General features: G+C 42.9%; 1 protein-coding gene across 2 annotated transcripts in view; it reads left to right on the top strand.

Moving 5' to 3' along the window:
- Positions 1-21,046, top strand: part of NUP155 (nucleoporin 155) — an 82,223-nt gene that overhangs the window by 11,991 nt on the left and 49,186 nt on the right. Inside the window, exons 4-11 of one of the 2 annotated variants that reach the window (XM_024246988.3) lie at positions 996-1,066; positions 6,326-6,418; positions 7,834-8,000; positions 8,924-9,029; positions 9,920-9,993; positions 10,569-10,660; positions 16,565-16,662; positions 17,968-18,120. In XM_024246988.3, coding sequence (XP_024102756.1) covers positions 996-1,066; positions 6,326-6,418; positions 7,834-8,000; positions 8,924-9,029; positions 9,920-9,993; positions 10,569-10,660; positions 16,565-16,662; positions 17,968-18,120 — 854 coding nt within the window. The remainder of the gene's footprint in view (positions 1-995; positions 1,067-6,325; positions 6,419-7,833; positions 8,001-8,923; positions 9,030-9,919; positions 9,994-10,568; positions 10,661-16,564; positions 16,663-17,967; positions 18,121-21,046) is intronic. The other variant, XM_024246989.3, reaches the window with a different exon arrangement.

The following is a 21,046-nucleotide window of genomic DNA, read 5'->3' as shown; positions in this document are numbered from 1 at the left end:
TATAAATTTTTCATAGAGACCAACTCTCACTATGTTTCCCAGGGTCTTGAACTCCTGGGCTCCTGCCTCACCCTCCCAAAGTGCTGAGATTACAGGCATGAGCCACCTCTCCCAGTCTTTTTTTTTTTTTGAGACAGAGTCTCGCTCTCTAGCCAGGCTGGAGTGCAGTGGTGTGATCTCGGCTCACTGCAACTCTGCCTCCCAGGTTCAAGCGATTCTCCTGCCTCACCCTCCCAAGTAGCTGGGACCACAGGCGTGTGCCACCATGCCCGGCTAATTTTTTGTATTTTAGTAGAGACGGGGTTTCACCACGTTGGCCAGGATGGTCTCAATCTCCTGACCTTGTGATTTGCCCACCCCGGCCTCCCAAAGTGCTGGGATTACAGGTGTAAGCCACTGTGCCCAGCCAGTCTTTTCATTATATTCTGTGTCTAAATTTATTTAACTAATAAAGAGCATTCAGGAGTTCAACACCAGCCTGGGCAATATGGCCAAACCTTGTCTCTACAAAAAATACAAAAATTAGCCAGGTGTGAAGTGGAGATTGCAGTGAGCCAAGATCGTGCCACTGCACTTCAGCCTGGGTGACAGAGTTGGACCTTGTCTCAAAAATAATGGTAATAATAATAATAAAGAACATTGTAAAATAATACTTTGTTTTCTGTTTTTCTTTTCTTTTCTTCTTTGAGACAGGCTCTCAGTTTGTCACTCAGGCTGGAGTGCCATGGCATGATCACTACTCATTGCAGCCTCAACCTCCCAGGCCTTTGCGATCCTGCCAACTCAGTGGCCTCACACCCCCATGCCTGGCTAATTTTTTGTTTCTTTTTTATAGAGACAGAGTCTCACTGTGTTGCCCAGGCTGGTCTTGAACTTCTGGGCTCAGGCAATCCTCCTGCCTCAGACTCCCAAAGTACTGGGATTAAAGACATGAGCCACCACATCTGGTCTGTTTGCTTTATATGTGTTACATGTTTTTCTTCATTTATTCACAGAGGAGACCTTGCCTATTTTGATGGACTTAGTGAGACTATTCTTGCTGTGGGGCTTGTGAAACCAAAAGCAGGTAAGAAATAAAACTATAAGGAAGAGATTATGTTTGTATATGTAAATTCCAAATGGTATAGACCTGAACAACACACATTTTTTTTTGTGATGGAGTCTCGCTCCATCAAGTAGGCTGGAGTGCAGTGGCGCAATCTTGACTCACTGCAACCTCCGCCTCCTGGGTTCAAGCAGTTCTCCTGCCTCAGCCTCCCGAGTAGCTGGGATTACAGGCATGCGCCACCACACCCAGCTAATTTTTGTATTTTTAGTAGAAACGGGGTTCCGCCATGTTGGCCAGGCTGGTCTCAACTCCTGACCTCAGGTGATCCGCCTGCCTCAGCCTCCCAAAGTGCTGGGATTACAGATGTGAGCCACCGCACCTGGCTGACAACACCCTTTTTTAAACAATTGTATTTTCCTTTGAAGTTTTATTTTGAATTCTAATTAGAAATATGTAAAGTGATTATTAATGTTTAACTGTTTACTTTCATGGTATAAGTGACACTGCCTTTAAAAATGTTAAACTGTAAATTTTTTGAATTTTATTTTACTTGCTTTTTACTATTCTTTCTTGATATACCTGAACGTTTTGCACTATAGATTTTTCATTAATTGCTGAATATAATGTTAAGAAAAATTTTAGTGTTTGCATTTTATTAGTCTGTCTTTCTTTCTTTTTTTTTTTTTTTTTTTTTGAGATTCAGGTCTTACTCACTGCACCCGGGCTGGAGTGCAGTGGCATGATCATGGCTCACTACAGCCTCAACCTCCCAGGCTCAGGAGACCCTCCCACCTCAGCCTCCCAAGTAGCTGGGACTACAGTTCTGTGCTACCACGCCTGGCTAATTTTTGTAGAGATGGGGTTTTGCCACGTTGCCCAGGCTGGTCTTGAAGTCCTGTGCTCAAGCAATCCACCCACCTCAGGGATGCTGGGTTTACACTTGTGAGCCACTGCACCTGGCCATTTTTTTAGTCTTTTTCTTTTTTGAGACAGAGTCTCGCTCTGTTGCCCGGGCTGGAGTGCAGTGGCGTGATCTCCGCTCACTGCAGCCTCCGCCTCCCGGGATCAAGCGATTCTCTTGCCTCAGCCTTCCGAGTAGCTGGGATTACAGGCATGTGCCACCATGCCCAGCTTATTTTTAGTAGAGCAGGGTTTTGCCATGTTGGCCAGGCTGGTTTTGAACTGCTGACCTCAGGTGATTTGCCCACCTTGGCCTCCCAATGTGCTGGGATTACAGGCGTGAGCTGCTGTGCCCTGGCCATATTCTTGATAGCCCATGGAAGTGAGAACAGAGTTTAGAGTAAATCTTAGAAACGTCACAAGCATTGTTTGACTTATTGTTTCACCCTCATAATGCCAAATCTCTTATCAGAGTTACTGAGAAGGAGAATTGATTGATTTAAATTTAAAATATATCCTTTAAATGTACCTTTCTTTTTTTTTTTCTGTTACAGAGTCTCACTCTGTTGCCCAGGCTAGAGTGCAGTTTAGCCACCTCGGTGCTCACTGCAGTCTCGCCTCCTGAGTTCAAGCGATTCACCTGCCTCAGCCTCCCAAGTAGCTGGGATTATAAACGCATGTCACCACGCCTGACTAATTTTTATATTTTTAGTAGAGACAGGGTTTCGCCGTGTTGGCCATGCTGGTTTCAAACTCCTGACCTCAGGTGATACTCCCACATCAGTCTCCCAAAGTGCTGGTATTATAGGTGTGAGCTGCCGTGCCCTGGCCATAGTCCTGATAGCCCATGGAAGTGATAACAGAGTTCAGAGTAAATCTTGCAGATATCACAAGCATTGTTTGACTGACTCTTTCACCCTCATAATGCCATAATGCCAAATCTCTATTTTTTTTTTTTTTTTGAGATGGGGTTTTGCTCTTGTTGCCCAGGCTGGAGTGTAATGGCGTGATCTTGGCTCACCGCAACCTCTGCCTCCCGGGTTCAAGCGATTCTCCTGTCTCAGCCTGCCAAGTAGCTGGGATTACAGGCATGCACCACCACGCCTGGCTAATTTTATATTTTTAGTAGAGACGGGAATTCTCCATGTTGGTTGGGCTGGTCTTGAACTCCCAACCTCAGGTGATCCGCCCACCTCGGCCTCCCAAAGTGTTGGGATTACAGGCATGAGCCACCATGCCCAGCATAATGCCAAATCTCTTATCAGAGTTACTGGGAAGGAGAATTGATTGATTTAAATTTAAAATATATTCTTGACCGGACACGGTGGCTTGCACCTGTAATCCCAGCACTTTGGGAGGCCGAGGTGGGTGGATCACGAGGTCAGGAGATCGAGACCATCCTGGCTAACACGGTGAAACCCCATCTCTACTAAAAATACAAAAAATTAGCTGGGTGTGGTGGTGGTCGCCTGTAGTCCCAGCTACTCGGGAGGCTGAGGCAGGAGAATGGTGTGAACCCGGGAGGTGGAGTGTGCAGTGAGCCAAGATCATGCCACTGCACTCCAGCCTGGGCGACAGAGCGAGACTTCGCCTCAAAAAAACAAACAAACAAACAAATAAATAAATAAATAAATATACATTCTTTAACTGTACTTTTTTTTTTTTTTTTTTTGAAACAGAGTCTCACTGTCACCCAGGCTGGAGTACAGTGGAGCCACCTCAGTGCTCACTGCAACCACCACCTCCTGGGTTTAAGCAATTCTCCTGCCTCAGGCTCCTGAGTAGCTGGAATGACAGGCATGTGTCACCATTCCCGGCTAATTTTTGTATTTTTAGTAGCATGTGGTTTGGCCATGTTGGCCAGGCTAGTCTTAAACACCTGGCCTCAAGTGATCCGGCCATGTTTGGCCTCTCAAAGTCCTGGTATTACAGGTGTGAGCCACTGCGCAGCCAAATGTACCTTTTTATAGGAGGAAATAATAGACAAAAATCACTTTTTTGCAAGGCCTAAGTGAATTTTTTAAGATTATGGCCGTTTTGCAATTATAGATATTCAGTTAAGTAAAAACAGACTTCTTTTTTTTTTTTTTTTTTTTTGAGATGGAGTCTCACTCTGTCGCCCAGGCTGGAGTGTAATGGCACGATCTCGGCTCACTGCAACCTCTGCCTCCTGGGTTCAAGTGATTCTTCCGCCTCAGCCTCCCGAGTAGCTGGGATTACAGGCGCCCGCCAGCATGCCCGGCTAATTTTTGTATTTTTAGTAGAGACATCGTTTCACCGTGTTGGTCAGGCTGGTCTCAAACTCCTGACCTCAAGTGATCCGCCCGTCTCTGCCTCTCAAAGTGCTGAGATTACAGGCGTGAGCCACCACGCCCAGCCCAAACCAACATTTTATACACTATTTATTTACTTGCGTTGAAAATATATTTTCAGGCTGAGTGTGGTGGCTCACACCTGTAATCCCAGCACTTTGTGAGGCTGAGGCGAGCAGATCGCCTGAGTCTGAGACTTCAAGACCAGCCTGGGCAACGTGGTGATACCCCGTCTCTGCAAAAAACAGAAACATTAGCCAGGCATGGTGGTGCGTGCCTGTAGTCCCAGCTATTCATGAGGCTGAAGCGGGAGGATCACTTGAGCATAAGAGGACAAGGCTGCAGTAAGCCTTGATTGTGCCACTGCACTCCAGCCTGGGCAGCAGAGCAAGACCCTGTCTCAAAAAAAAAAAAAAGAAGAAATAAAGACATTAGGTGCGTTGGTTCACGCCTGTAATCCCAGCACTTTGGGAGGCTGAGGGGGGTGGATCAACCGAGGTCAAGAGTTCGAGACAAGCCTGACCACATGGTGAAACCCTGTCTCTACTAAAAATACAAAATAAGCCGGGCGTGGTGCCATATGCCTGTAATCTCACCTACTTGGGAGGCTGAGGCAGGAGGATCACTTGAACCCGGGAGGCGGAGGTTGCAGTGAGCCGAGATCGAGCCACTGCACTCCAGCCTGGGCAACAAGAATGAAACTCAGTCTCAAAAAAAAAAGCAAAGCAAATGTATTTCCTTTACATAGAATCTAAAAGAGATGCATAGGTGTATAAATATTGCTCTATACTATTATCAAGGTTGTAATCTTTTCTTTTGTAGATAACTATAGGTGTAAGTTTTATTTTCTAAAATTGTCTAGCTTTTATTTGCATTTCAAAATGAAATCTATTATATATATTTTAATTATGGTAAAATACACATAATACAAGCTTTGCCATCCTAACTGTTTTTAAGCCTACACTTCAGTGGTATTAAGTCCATTCACGTTATTGTGTAACCTTCACCACCATCTATATCTAGAACTCCGTATTTTGTAAAACGGAAACTGTACCTATTAACTAAAAACTCCTGTTCCTCCTTCCCTCAGTGGTTGGTAGTAACCATTCCACTTTTTGTCTGTAAGAATTTGACTATTCTAGGTTTCCTCAGATAAATGGAATGATATGGTACTATATTTGTCATTTTGTGACTGGCTCATTTTATTTAACGTATGTGCTCAAGGTTCATCTGTGTTACAGCATTCATCAGAACATTTTTCCTTTTTATTTTATTTTTTTATTTTTTTTTGAGATGGAGTTTCACTCTGTCGTCCAGACTGGGGTGTAATGGCGTGATCTCGGCTCACTACAATCCCTGCCTCCCGGGTTCAAGCAATTCTCCTGCCTCAGCCTCTCAAGTAGCTGGTACTACAGGCACGTGCCACCACACTCAGCTAATTTTTTGTTTTTAGTAGAGATAGGGTTTCACTATGTTGGCCAGGCTGGTCTCGAACTCCTGACCTCAGGTGATTTGCCTGCCTCAGCGTCCCATGGGATTACAGGCGTGAGCCACTGTGCCCGGCCAAGTTTCTTACTTTTTAAAGTTCAGTAGTATTCCATTTTGTGTGTGTATATATATATATAGAGAGAGAGAGAGAGAGAGAGTCATTTTTTTTAATGCATCTATCGATGGACACTTGGATTTTGTTTTCACCTTTTAGTTATTGTGAAAAACACGGCTATGAACATGGATATACAAATATACATCTCTATATTTTAATACATTTAAACTATTTTGTAATATAACACTTTTAAAATAGCATTAAATACTGAAGTGATTGGTTTCTAAGGTGGTTCTTTTCCACTGCTATTAACTTTTTTCCTCTTCATTATCTTGATGACATTCAAAATTTACTTATTTAAATGATCATACATAGTAATATTTTAACAACAGAATTGACTAAACTGCATCCAGACTTTTCATATACCATTTAATTAGTAACTCACTTTAATGGTAATAAAAGCTTACTCTGTTAGTGCTTAAATGCTGAAAGTATTCCTGCCCTGTGTCTACTTTATCTTAGGTATCTTTCAGCCTCATGTGCGACACCTCCTGGTTTTGGCTACCCCTGTAGACATAGTAATTCTTGGACTCAGCTATGCTAATTTGCAAACAGGTATGGCAACCCACATGTTAACATTTTTTAAAATAATAATATTTTGGCCAATTGATATTACAGTTAACAGCTAATCTGGGTGAAATGTTGAATTCCATTGACTCACATTAATGATTATTACTGCCAAATCCTCAGGCTCTTTTCCACAAGTTAACATTGGGTTAGTTTTTTTTTGAGATGGATTTTCGCTCTTGTTGCCCAGGCTGCAGTGCAATGGCGTGATCTCGGCTTACCGCATCCTCTGCCTCCCAGGTTCAAGTGATTCTCCTGCCTCAGTCTGTTGAGTTGCTGGGATTATAGGCATGCACCACTATACCCGGCTTATTTTGTTTTTTTGTTTGTTTGTTTTTGATAAGGGAGTCTTGCACTGTCGCCCGGGCTGGAGTGTAGTGGTGCAATCTTGGCTCAGTGCAACCTCTGCCTCCCAGGTTCAAGCGATTCTCCCGCCTCAGCCTCCCAAGTAGCTGGGATTATAGGTGCCCGCTACCACACCCGGCTAATTTTTTTGTATTTTTAGTAGAGACAGGGTTTTACTGTGTTGGCCAGGCTGTTCTCGAACTCCTGACCTCGTGATCCGCCTGCCTTGGCCTCCCAAAGTGCTGGGATTACAGGCGTGAGCCACTGTGCCCGGCCTAATTTTGTATTTTTAGAAGAGATGGGGTGTCTTCATGTTGGTCAGGCTGGTCTTGAACTGCCGACCTCAGGTGATCTGCCCACCTGGGCCTCCCAAAGTGCTGGGATTACAGGCATGAGCCACTGCACCCGGCCGGGTTAGTTTCTTGTTTATTGTTTATTATTTTACTATATAATAAACACGCAGACACACACACACACACACACACACACACACACACACACACACACACACACACACACACACACACACACACACACACACACACTCTCTGCAGGTTCTGTTTAACTTGAATTATCAAATTGTATCAGACTTCTTTTAGTAATTTTAAAATGTATATTACAGAAGCTGTTGACTATGTTAATTGTCAATAAGAATTGAGTAAGGCCGGGCATGGTGGCTCATGCCTGTAATCTTAGCACTTTGGGAGGCCGAGGCGGGCGGATCACGAGGTCAGGAGATCGAGACCATCCTGGCTAACACGGTGAAACCTTGTCTCTACTAAAAATACAAAAAAAAATTAGCTGGGCGTGGTGGCAGGCGCCTGTAGTCCCAGCTACTCGGGAGGCTGAGGCAGGAGAATGGCGTGAACCCAGGAGGCAGAGCTTGCAGTGAGCTGAGATCGGGCCACTGCACCCAGCCTGGGTGACAGAGTAAGACTCTGTCTCAAGAAAAAAAAAAAAAAGAATTGAGTAAACATATAGATTCTGACGATAATGCAAAGATTTTTAAAAACTGTAGAGTAGCTAATAAACTGATTTATGTATTCTTTGTTAAATAGGTTCTGGAGTTCTTAATGATAGTATGTCTGGTGGAATGCAGTTGCTTCCAGATCCTTTATATTCTCTTCCTACTGATAATACTTACCTTTTAACAATAACTTCCACTGATAATGGCAGAATTTTCTTGGCTGGAAAGGATGGCTGTTTATATGAAGTAGCCTACCAGGTAAGTCTGACATTTGTGAATGATTTTCTTCTCTCTTGATGGAGTAGGGAAAGATAAGCCTTTATTTTGTTTTCTAATTATATAAGGACATTAATATATTTTTATGGTAAATATTCAAGCATACAGTTGAAGCTATAGTCCCCATGACTACACCATGCCTACAAAACTCAGCCCTCTTCTCAGAGGTAAAAGTCATTTTTAATTCTATGTATGTCCTTGTGGAACATAAAGCAGACATCAGTGTCTCTATAGATATCTATGCATATGTGTTTGTGTGTGTATACATATATACAAATACATAATGCACTTTTGCAAGTATATGTTTTCACTTGGATTATTGATTTAATTCATAACTGCTTTTTTTTTTTTTTAAATGTGATGGAGTCTCACTGTATCACCCAGGCCTATCACCCAGGCTGGAGTGCAGTGGCTCAATCTTGGCTAACTGCAGCCTCCGTCCCCTGGGTTCAAGCAGTTCTCCTGCCTCAGCCTCCCAATAGCTGGGATTTCAGGCATGCACCACCACATTCAGCTAATTTTTGTGTTTTTATTAGAGGCAGAGTTTCATGATGTTGGCTAGGCTGGTCTCAAACTCCTGACCTCAAATGATTCACCTGCCTTGGCCTCCCAAAGTGCTAGGATTTACAGGTGCGAGCCACTGTGCCCAGCCCATAATTGGCTTTTCATCTAACAGTATGTCTTGAAATTCTTTCCTTGTCAGTATTTGGTTGATATTTTAAATTATGGACCAAACTCAGTAGTTAATTTTGAATAATATGTCTCGTTTTGTTGATTATAACTGGTATTAGTGATTATAACTGGTATTTCATGAAGATTTGAAGGTTGTTATAAATATGGATATATAGTAGTTATTGTAAGGGGGTTACATACTTTTATGTCTTCTTTCTATTTTTTTCTTTAAGGCTGAAGCAGGGTGGTTTAGCCAAAGATGTAGGAAAATAAACCATTCAAAGAGCTCACTTTCTTTCCTTGTTCCTTCCTTGCTACAATTCACATTCTCAGAAGATGGTAAGTAGAAAACAATAAATTTGGCAAGTACAACTAATTTCTAACACATTGTTCCCTCAACATTTTCTTCAGAAATTATCATTCTTAATTGAAACAATTTGTTAAGTAGCATTTCGTATATATTCATAAGGTCTTTTAAAGGGTAAGGAGATTATAACATAGAGAAAGTGTGGATTTTATTCTCAAGTTTACTTATTTCCTATAAATGTAGCATCAAAGAACTTGTGTCTAAAACAGCTGTACATACTTAAACCAAAATATGTGTGTGTATATGAGAGAGACAGACATTCAGACAGCTAATACATTGTTTGCTTGGTCTAGAACAAATTTCCAATATAAAAAGAATATATCTTAGCTTTTAATTAACTGAGAGATTTAAACAGGTGAAATAATTTTTAAAATGCTTTGGCAAAATAAGATCTGTATACCCAAAGATTAATATGACTAAATTTTAAAATTATTTTCTTTCACACAATCAATTAGGCCAAACTGGAAGTTTCTTAACATAAAGGACCAGTATACTTACTCTGTGTTTCTAGGATGTAGTAAACATTCATTAAATATTATTGAATGAAAAAATAACTTAGAATTTGTTTTTGGTTTGGCTTAAAATTCATTTAGAGGACAAAATAACTTACTTTCTATGCTCATAACCCAGTCACAGTATTTATTTTAGCATGTGTTTTTTTCATGTGTTGTCTGAGCAAAATGCTTTTTGGACTGGATCTTAGGCAAACATCCTAGGATTTAACTACAAAGCAAGAGAGTAGAAAGCCCCTGAATACAAAGTTCTGATTCAACAGTTTGTTGTAACTGGCTAATGTATTTGCTTTGTTAATCCTTGGGTTTACTTTTTTCTCTTTTTTTTTTTTTTTTTGTCTTACTTTTAGATCCTATTCTTCAAATTGCAATTGATAATTCTAGAAATATTTTATATACACGATCTGAGAAAGGAGTAATACAGGTTAGTATTAATATTATTATACCATTAAGAGTCAAATAAATCCTTATTTTTAAGGAAGACAATTCCCGCCTCTTAAATTTTTCCTATGAACTGTGTAACTAAAAAAAAAAAAACCTGCTGGGCATGGTGGCTCAAGCCTGTAATCCCAGCACTTTGGGAGGCCAAGGTGGGCGGATCACCTGAGGTCTGGAGTTTGAAACCAGTCTGGCCAGCATGATGAAACCCTGCCTCTACTAAAAATACAAAAATTAGCCAGGTGTGGTGGTATGTGCCTTTAATCCCAGCTACTTGGGAGGCTGAGGCAGGAGAATCACTTGAACCTGGGAGGCGGAGGTTGCAATGAGCCGAGATCATGCCTTTGCCCTCCAGCCTGGGCAATAGAGCAAGACTTCGTCTCAAAAAAAAAAAAGCCCAACTCACTTCTCAGAAGGGGCCCCTTTCTATGAAATTTCGAATCTGAATGTTTTCATGTTTGTATTAAATACCAATATTAAAGGATCCCTTAAAAGCAAGAGTTTAATAATATGTGTATAGTATATAATCATGTTTAAGTGAGAATTATTTTGTATTCACAGGTGTATGATTTGGGACAAGACGGACAAGGAATGAGCAGAGTTGCCTCTGTGTCACAGAATGCCATTGTCTCTGCTGCTGGTAACATTGCTAGGTAACATGTAATTTATTATTAAGCATTTCATTTGCAGGCATAATTATACTATTTGTGTGTAGCCTTCTAAAAGTATATTATTCCCTCATCAAAATGTCTCTAAAAGACAAGGAATGTTGAAGAAATGACACTCTACATTATGTTTGAAACGGAGCTGTTAGAGACTCTTTTATTTATTTATTTATTTATTTATTTACTTTATTTATTTATTTTTTTTTGAGACAGGGTCTCACTGTCACCCAGGCTGGAGTGCAGTGACACAATCTTGGCTCACTGCAACCTCCACCTCCTGGGTTCAACTGATTCTCCTGCCAAAGCCTCCCTAGTAGCTGAGATTACAGGTGCCTGCCACCATGCCTGACTAATTTTATATATATATTTTTTGAGATGGAGTTTCGCTCTTGTTGCCCAGGCGGGAGTGCAGTGGTGCTATGTCTGCTCACCGCAACTTCTGCCTCGCACGTTCAAGTGATTCTCCTGCCTCAGCCTCCCGAGTAACTGGGATTACGGACATGCACCACCATGCCCAGTTAATTTTGTATTTTTAGTAGAGACAGGGTTTCACCATGTTGGCCAGGATGGTCTTGATCTCTTGACCTCATGATCCGCCTGCCTCAACCTCCCAAAGTGCTGGGATTACAGGCATGAGCCACCACGCCCAGCCTAATTTTTGTATTTTAAGTAGAGATTGGGTTTCACCACGTTGGCCAGGCTGGTCTGTAACTCCTGACCTCAGGTAATCCACCCACCATGCCTCCCAAAATGTGGAGATTATAGGCGTGAGCCACCGTGCCTGGCCAAGACTTTTTTTTTTTTTTTTTTTGAGATGGAGTTTCGCTCTTGTTGTCCAGGTTGGAGTGCGATGGTGCAATCTCGGCTCACTGCACCCTCTGTCTCCCGGGTTCAAGCGATTCTCCTGCCTTAGCCTCCTGAGTAGCTGGGACTATAGGCATGTACCACCACACCCAGCTGATTTTGTGTTTTTAGTAGAGATGGGGTTTTCTCCATGTTGGTCAGGCTGGTCTCAAACTCCTGACCTCAGGTGATCCACCTGCCTCGGCCTCCCAAAGTGCTGGGATTACAGGCGTGAGCCACCGCGCCCAGCTTGAGACTCTTTTATTCTTATGTTTGATAGTTGGAAATATAAGGTAGACTGGTTTTACTACGTAAAGTACAGCTTGACATGTGTTTTTCCTGGCAACTTTACATAGGGATCATGACTAGGAAACTGCATGTCTCAAAGTTTCCCCACTTTTACCTATTCACTCTTTCAGTTTTTTGTTTGTTTCCTTTTGAGATGGAGTCTCGCTCTTTTGCCCAGGCTGGAGTGCAGTGGCTCCATCTCAGCTCGCTGCAATCACCACCTCCTGGGCTTAAGTGATTCTCCCACCTCAGCCTCCCGAGCAGCTAGGACTACAGGCACATGCCACCATGCCTGGCTAATTTTTCTATTTTTTATAGAGACAGGGCTTCACCATGTTGCCCAGACTGGTCTTGAACTCCTGGACTCAAGCAATACGCCCGCCCTGGCCTCTCAAAGTGCTGGGGTTACAGGCATGAGCCACTGCACCCGGCCACTACTCACTCTTTTAACAGGCATGTGTGGTTCAAGCTTAGTTGGTCTGATTATTGACACAAGTACAGAACACAATATTTCACAGTTGTAGTACCCATTTTATTTATGAGGAAACTGAAACTAAGGGATGATTTGCCTGAGATCTAACTCCTAAATAAGTACAAGAACCTAACGCAGAAGCCAAGTCTTCAGACAATCTGCATTACCATTTGCACATATCCCAACTACCTTGGTCAAGCTGCAAACACTCTCTTTTTTTTTTTTTCCGAGACAAAGTTTCGCTCTTGTCCCCCAGGCTGGAGTGCAATGGCGCGAACTTGGCTCCCTGCAACCTCCACCTCCCGGGTTCAAGCGATTCTCCTGCCTTAGCCTCCCGAGTAGCTGGGATTACAGGCGCCCGCCACCATGCCTAGCTAATTTTTGTATTTTCAGTAGAGATGGGGTTTCACCATGTTGGCCAGGCTGGTCTCGAACTCCTGACTTGAGGTGATCTGCCTGCCTTGGCCTCCCAAAGTGCTGAGATTACAGGCATGAGCCACTGCACCCCACCTGCAAACACTCTATTTTTATAATGAAGGCCTCAAATTTTTCAACTTCTGTTGTCATTGTGCCTAGGTTATTGCTACAATCAGAGTGAAATAAATCAACTTTCTGTTTTTTTTTCAGACAGGGTTTCACTCTGTTGCCCAGACTGGAGTGCAGTGTTGCAGTTGTAGTCTGCTATAGCCTCAGTTTCCTGGGCTGATGTGATCCTCCTGCCTAAGCTTCCTGAGTAGCTATTACTATAGGTGTGTGCCACCATGCCCACCTAATTTTATTTTTAGTAGACCTGGGGTCTTGCTATCTTGCTCAGGCTTTTTGTTTTGTTTTATTCTTCAGTGACAAGAAAAAATTCTGAAGGCAGACAATTGAAAACACATAATTTTCTGGTTTTCCCTCCAACTTTTTTCTGGAATTTTTTTCAAATCCACAAAAAAATTAAAAGAACAATGTGACAAAAACTAATACACTTTTTTTTTTTTTTTTTTTTGAGATGAAATCTCACTCTGTCACGTCACCCAGGCTGGAGTGCAGTGGTGCAGTCTCAGCTCACTGCACCCACTACCTGCCGGGTTCAAGCAATGCTCCTGCCTCACCTTCCCGAGCAGCTGGGACTATAGGCGCGCACCACCGTGCCTGGCTAATTTTTTGTATTTTCAGTAGAGACAGGGTTTCACCATGCTGGCCAGGCTGGTCTCGAACTCCTGACCTTGTGATCCGCGTGCCTTGGCCTCCTGAAGTGTTGTGATTACAGGCATGAGCCACTGTACCCGGCAAAACGAATACACTCTTTATCTCAATTGTAACATTTTGCCTCTTTGTTGCCTGTCTTATGAGCCATTTGAAAGTACATTGTAGACATCATGACTTTTTTTGTTGTTGTTGAAATGGAGTCTCACTGTGATACCCAGGCTGGAGTACAATGGTGCGATCTTGGCTTACTGCAGCCTCCTCCTCCTCCCAGGCTCAAGCCATCCTCACATCTCAGCCTCTTGAATAGCTGAGACCACAGACGTGCACCACCATACGTGGCTAATTTTTTGTATTTTTGATACAGACGAGGTTTCACTGTTGTTGCCCAGGCTGGTCTTGAACTCCTGAAGTCAAGCAGTCCGCATGTCTCAGCCTCTCAAAGTGCTGGGATTACAGGCATGAGCCACCTACATGCCTTTAGTCTCTTACATAACAACAATATACTTAGTCCATATTAAAATTGCCCAGTAGTCCCCAAAATCTTTTCTTTCTTTTTTTTTTTAACTCTGCTTCCCAGGAATGAGTGCAGTGGTGCTTGACCTCCCTAGGCTCAGGTGATCCTCCAACTTTAGCCTCCCAAATAGCTGGGACCACAGGCACGCACACCTCCCCCTGGCTAATTTTTGTATTTTTTGTAGAGAGGGGATCTCACCATGTTGCCCTGGCTGGTCTTGAACTCCTGGGCTCAAGCGACGTACCTGCCTCAGCCTCTCACAGTCCTGGGATTCTGGGATTACAGATGTGAACCACCATGCCCCCAAAATCTTTTTTTTTTTTTTTTGAGATGGAGTCTCGCTCTGTCACCCAGGCTGGAGTGCAGTGGCATGATCTTGGCTCACTGCAACTTCCACCTCCCAGGTTCAAGCAGTTCTCCTGCCTCGGCCTCCCGAGTAGCTGGGACTACAGGTGCACACCACCACACCCGGGTAATTTTTGTATTTTTAGTAGAGACGAGGTTTTACCATGTTGGCCAGCTTTTATGCCTCAGCCTCCCAAAGTGCTGGGATTACAGGCGTGAGCCACTGCGCCTGGCTTCGAAATCTTTTATGGTTTTTCTTTGCATTTTTCTCCAATTACATCAGAATTTATGAATTGGATTGGTTGTTAGTCTCTTTAATATAAAACAGCCCCTTGGCCACCTTTTTTTTTTTTTTTTTAAGTAATATTTGACATTTGGAAGGAAGGGGCAGGATAATTATACAAATTTTTGAATTTATCTTTTTTTATAATTAGATTCTGAGTAATATATTTTATATACACATATATTTTGTATATGATGTTTATATATATTTTATATATGTATATGTATTTTTTCTTTTTTTTTCTTTGAAACACAGTTTTGCTCTGTCACCCAGTCTGGAGTGCCATGGTGCTATCTTGGCTCACAGCAACCTCTGCCTCCGAGTTCAAGTGATTCTCGTGCCTCAGCCACCCAAGTAGCTGGGATTCTAGATGTGCGCCACTATTCTCGGCTAATTTTTGTATATTTTTTAGTGGAGATGGGGTTTCACCAGGTTGAGCAGGCTAGTCTCAAACTCCTGGCTTCAAGTGATCTGACTGCCTCAGCCTCTCAAAGTGCTAGGATTAGAGGCGTGAGCCACCTCACCCAGCAGTAATATATCTTTTAGCCAGTATTACATAGGCAGTGTGAAATGTCTTACTACATTATATCAGGAGACACATAATAGCAGTTTTCTCACTGTTGAAAACTTCATTGAGGTGATTTTAACCAAATGTCTACGTTATAAAGATCCATTTCCTCCCTTTTTTTTCCCCCTTGAGATAGAGTCTCAGACTGTTGCCCAGGCTGGACTGCAGTGGCGTGATCTCAGCTCACTGCAACCTCCACCTTGGGTTCAAGTGATTCTTCTGCTTCAGCCTCCCAAGTAGCTGGGATTACAGGCATGTGCTACCACACCTGGCTAATTTTTTTGTATTTTTAGTAGAGACAGGGGTTCACCATGTTGACCAGGCCAGTCTTGAACTCTTGATGTCAGGTGATCCGCCCGCCTCGGGTTCCCAAAGTGCTGGAATTACAGGCATGAGTCACTGCACGCGGCCTTACTCCCTTTTTAACTAGCAGTAATGATACCTTGACACTGAGAACACTGCTCCCCACCAACCATTCACCCAATGGTTTTAGTCTTTTTTTGTGATCTTTGTTTGAAAACAGGGTTACTCTTAACAATGTAAATGTAAAAAATACACATTCCAAAGTTTTTCCAGTTCTTGCTGCTCTTGTATTACTTTCCTAAGAAGCTAGTCTTAAATTATTTAGCATATTTAGAAAATATGGGGCTGGGCGCGGTGGCTCACGCCTGTAATCCCAGCACTTTGGGAGGCCGAGGCAGGTGGATCACGAGGGCAGGAGATCGAGACCATCCTGGCTAACACAGTGAAACCCCATCTCTAGTAAAAATACAAAAAATTAGCCGGGTGTGGTGGCGGGTGCCTGTAGTCCCAGCTACTTGGGAGGCTGAGGCAGGAGAATGGCGTGAGCCCGGGAGGTGGAGCTTGCAGTGAGCGGAGATGGTGCCACTGCACTCCAGCCCGGGCGACAGAGCGAGACTCCATCTCAAAAAAAAGAAAAAAGAAAAAAAAAAAAAGAAAATACGGAAATATGTGGTCAGGCATGGTGGGTCACGCCTGTAATCCCAATCCCAGCACTTTGGGAGGCTGAGGCGGGCGGATTACGCTTACGCCGAGGTCAGGAGTTCCAGACCTGCCTGGCCAACATGATGAAACCCTGTCTCTACTAACAACACAAAAATTAGCCGGGCGTGCTGGCGCAAGCCTGTAACCCCACCTACTCAGGAGGCTGAGGCAGGAGAATTGCTTGAACCTGGGACGCGGAGATTGCAGTGAGCCGAGATCACACCACTCTACTTCAGCCTGGGTAACAGAGTGAGATTCCATCTCAAAAGAAAAAAAAAAAAAGGAAAATATGGAAATATGTAAACATTCTGATGGGAAATGTTTCTTACAATTTAGCAGACACATTTTAAAAATACACTTTATTTTCTTCTTTCTTTTAGGACCATCGATCGTTCTGTTTTTAAACCAATTGTCCAAATAGCAGTGATTGAAAATTCTGAATCACTGGACTGTCAGTTATTGGCTGTCACACATGCAGGTATGTTGTTTTATTTACATATCTGCTATTACTGTTAGAACTTCTGAAAATTCTTAGATTTGGAGATTTATGATTAAAAATATATTTTTACTTCTATATCTGCCGTAAAGCCATATAAATAATTTGTAAAATAAAGGATTTTGAAAACTGGGAGATTTTTCTAATTCTGTTTCTTCATTTTATAGATATAAAACCAAACCTAGGACAGGCATGGTGGCTCACACTTGTAATCCTAGCGCTTTGGGAGGTCAAGGCGGGCAGATTGCCTGAGCCCAGGAGTTCAAGACTAACCTGAGCAACATGGTGAAACCCTGTAACCCCATCTCTACTAAAAATACAAAAATTAGCTAGGTGTGATGGCACGGCCTTGTAGTACCAGCTACTTGGGAGGCTGTCATGGGAAGATCGCTTGAGCCCAGGAGTTTGAGGCTGCAGTGAGCTGAGATTATGCTACTACACTTCACCCTGGGCAACAGGGCAAGATCTTGTCTCAAAAAACAGTAAAAAAGCAAAACAAAAGCCAAGCCTAAATGGCACAGTGGCTGACATTTTGTAACAAAGCCTGAATTGGAACACAAGATTTCTTCGTTTGTCTTTGCAAGTTCTTTCTAATGAAATGTATTGATTCACCTCTCAATTTCGAGTGACATTTTCTTAGATATATATTTTAGCATATAGTCTATGTGGTAATTTAAGATTAGTCGGGGGGCCGGGTGCGGTGGCTCACACCTGTAATTCCAGCACTTTGGGAGGCCAAGGCAGGTGGATCCTGAGGTCAGGAGATCAAGACCATCCTGGCTAACACCGTGAAACCCCATCTCTACTAAAAATATAAAAAATTAGCCGGACATGGTGGCAGGCACCTGTAGTCCCAGCTATTCGGGAGGCTGAGGCAGGAGAATGGTGTGAATCCGGGAGGCGGGGCTTATAGTGAGCTGAGATCGTGCTACTACCCTCCAGCCTGGGAGACAGAGCAAGACTCTGTCTCAAAAAAAATAAATAAATAAAAATAAAAAAAATTAGATGGGTGTGGTGGCACATGCCTGTAGTCTCAGCTACCTGGGAGGCTAAGGCAGGAGAATCGCTTGAACCCGGGAGGCAGAGGTTGCAGTAAGCCGAGATTGCGCCACTGCACTCCAGCCTGGGCGACAGAGCTAGACTCCATCTCCAAAAATAAAAATTAGTCAGGAAAGTTATGTATGGTTTTAGCAGAGTGTTGCATTGCTGTGTGTAATTGCTTCAATAACACATTTACCTCAGGTCCTTGTTTTCTATTACTGATGCATAATTTTACCCCATCTTCAGGTGTTAGGTTATATTTCAGCACTTGTCCATTCAGACAGCCATTAGCACGGCCTAATACACTGACGCTGGTTCATGTCCGCTTACCTCCTGGATTCTCAGCATCTTCAACCGTAGAAAAGCCTTCAAAAGTACATAGAGCTCTTTATAGTAAAGGTAAGTTCTGAAATACTACCAGATTTAAGATTATATTCTTAAAATTGTTAAAATTATATGGTGTTTTGAAGTATTTGAAAATACCCTATGGCAACAGTAGAAACTGGGGACTACTAGAAGGGTCAGGGAAGTAGGGGAGCAAGGGTTGAAAAACTGACTATTGGGTCTTATGCTCAGTACCTGAGTGATGGAATCAATTATACCCTAAACCTTAGCACCACGCAATATATGCAAGTAACAGATCTGCACATATACCTCCTGAATCTAAAATAAAATTTGAAATTGTAGTGAAATTCAAAAGTTGAAACTGAAAGTGTAGTTTTAACTCCTACATTTAGGTTTTTGATCTGTTTTGTGAAAATTTTTGTATGTTGTGTGAAGTAGGAATCTGACTTCATCCTTCTGCATGTGGATATCTAGCTGTCTGAGCACCATTTGTTGAAAAGACTATTATATCCCCCATTGAATTGTCTTCATCTTACTGTCTCAAGTGAATTACCCATTAATGTATGGATTCTGGATTCTCAGTTCTATTCTGTTGGTCTGTATTATCTGTCCTTATGTCAGTAGCACAGTCTTGATTACCGTTGCTTTGTAATAAGTTTTGAAATTGATAAGTGTGACTATTCCAACTTTGATCTTTTTTTTTTTTTTTGAGATGGTCTGGCTCTGTTGCCCAGGCTAGAGTGCAGTAGCACAGTCTCTGCTCACTGCAACCTCCGCTTCCCAGGCTCATGCCGTCCTCCCACTTCAGCCTCCTGAGTAGCTGAGAGAGGCTACAGGTGTGTGCCACCACACCCGGCTAATTTTTGTACTTTTTGTAGAGACAGGCTTTTGCCATGTTGCCTAGGCTCGTCTCAAACTCCTGAGCTCAAGTGATCCATCTGCATTGGCCTACTAAAGTGCTGGGATTACAGGCATGAGCCACCGTGCACCTGGCCTGATTTTTTTAAAGATGATTTTGGCTATTCTCAGTCTCTTGAATTTTCATATGAATTTTAGAATCACCTTGTTAATTTCTGCAAAAAAAGTGAAGTGGGGCTGGGTGCAGTGGCTAACGCCTGTAATCCCAACACTTTGGGAGGCAAAGGCAGGTGGATCACTTGAGATCAGTTCAAGACCAGCCTGGCCAACATGGCGAAACCCTGTTTCTACTAAAAATACAAAAATTAGCCGGGTGTGGGGGGCATGCCTGTAGTCACAGCTGCTTGTGGGCTGAGGCAAGAGAATCGCTTGAACTAGGGAAGTGAAGGTTACAGTGAGCCAAGATCCTACCACTGCACTCTAGCATGGGGAACAGAGCAAGACTCCATCTCAAAAACAAAACAAAACAAAACAAAACACAAAAAAAAGTGAGGTTGGATTGTGAGAGCTGAATCAGTATATCAATTTGGGGCATGTTGCCATCTTAACTATATTAAGTCTTCAAATCCATGAATACAGAATATTTTTCCAAGTCATTTGGGGGTGGGGAGGAAGGTTCTCACTCTGTTGCCCAGGCTGGAGTGCAGTGGCAGGATCTTGGGTCACCATAGCTTCAACCTCCCAGGCTCAGGTGATCCTCCTTGCTCAACCTCCTGAGGAGTTGGGACTACAGGTGTGTGCCACCACTCCTGGCTAATTTTTGTATTTTTTGTAGAGACGGGGTTTCACCATGTTTCCCAGGCTGGTCTTAAACTCCTGGGCTCAAGCAGTCCTACCACCTCTGCCTCCCAAAGTGCTAGGATTATAGGCATGAGCCACCGTGTTGGCGAGTTGTGTTGAGATCATTGCCTTTTTTTTTTTTTTTTTTTTTGAGACAGTGTCTACTGACACCCAAGCGGGAGTGCAGTATGCAGTCATGCCTCATTACAGCCTCTACCTCCCCGGCTCAAGCAATCCTCCTGCCTCATTTTTTGTTGAAACAAGGTCTTACTTTATTGCCCAGGCTGATCTCGAACTCCTGGGCTCAAGTGATCAGCCTGCCTCAGCCACCAAAACTGCTGGGATTACATGCATAAGCCACAGCACCTGGCCCAGATAATTGCTTCTATAGTACACTTATCTCTGCCATTCCTCTAGCACCTTCATCATTTTTATTCATGGTGTGTTTGAATTAACCAGTATATAAACTGTATTTCATTGAATATTAGCTTGTATTACATTGTGAATTTGTCAGTCACGGCATTTTTATATACTAAATATATTTTTATAAAATTAATAATTAAATTGATAAATCCATTGACTGCAAGATATACCGTAAGTTCAGAAATGCTAAAATATGAAAAAAAAAAATGTTTACCTGAGAGAAATACAGTTTAAAATTGAGAACACTTAAGGAGTCTACCCTAAAAATAATTATATAGTCTTTCAAGGAATTATTTTATTTTGTAACTTGTTTGTTTATAAAGATTGATGTTAGGTTGGGCACAGTGGCTCACGCCTGTCATTCCAGCACTTTGGGAGGCCGAGTTGGGCGGATCACGAGGTCAGGAGATCGAGACCATCCTGGCTAACACGGTGAAACCTCGTCTCTACTAAAAATACAAAAAATTAGCCGGGCGTGGTGGCACGTGCCTGTAGTCCCAGCTACTCGGGAGGCTGAGGCAGGAGAATGGCGTGAACCTGGGCGGCGGAGCTTGCAGTGAGCTGAGATCGCGCCACTGCACTCCAGCCTGGGTGACAGAGCGAGACTCCATCTCAAAAAAAAAAAGATCGATGTTGTGTGTGTTTATCTATATATGCTAATTTTAAGTTGGCATAAAAGTACTTGTGGTTTTGTAAAATTTTTTTTTTTTTTTTTTTTGAGACGGAGTCTTGCTTTGTTGCCTAGGCTGGAGTGCAGTGGCACAATCTCAGCTTACTGCAACCTCCACCTCCTGGGTTCACGCCATTCTCCTGCCTCAGCCTCCTGAGTAGCTGGGATTACAGGCACCTGCCGCCATGC

Source organism: Pongo abelii, chromosome 4 (genome assembly GCF_028885655.2).
Source record: "Pongo abelii isolate AG06213 chromosome 4, NHGRI_mPonAbe1-v2.0_pri, whole genome shotgun sequence".
NCBI classification, from domain to species: Eukaryota; Metazoa; Chordata; class Mammalia; order Primates; family Hominidae; genus Pongo; species Pongo abelii.
The sequence above is the reverse complement of the archived record's forward strand: the minus strand, read 5'-3'. Positions and strand labels throughout refer to the sequence as shown.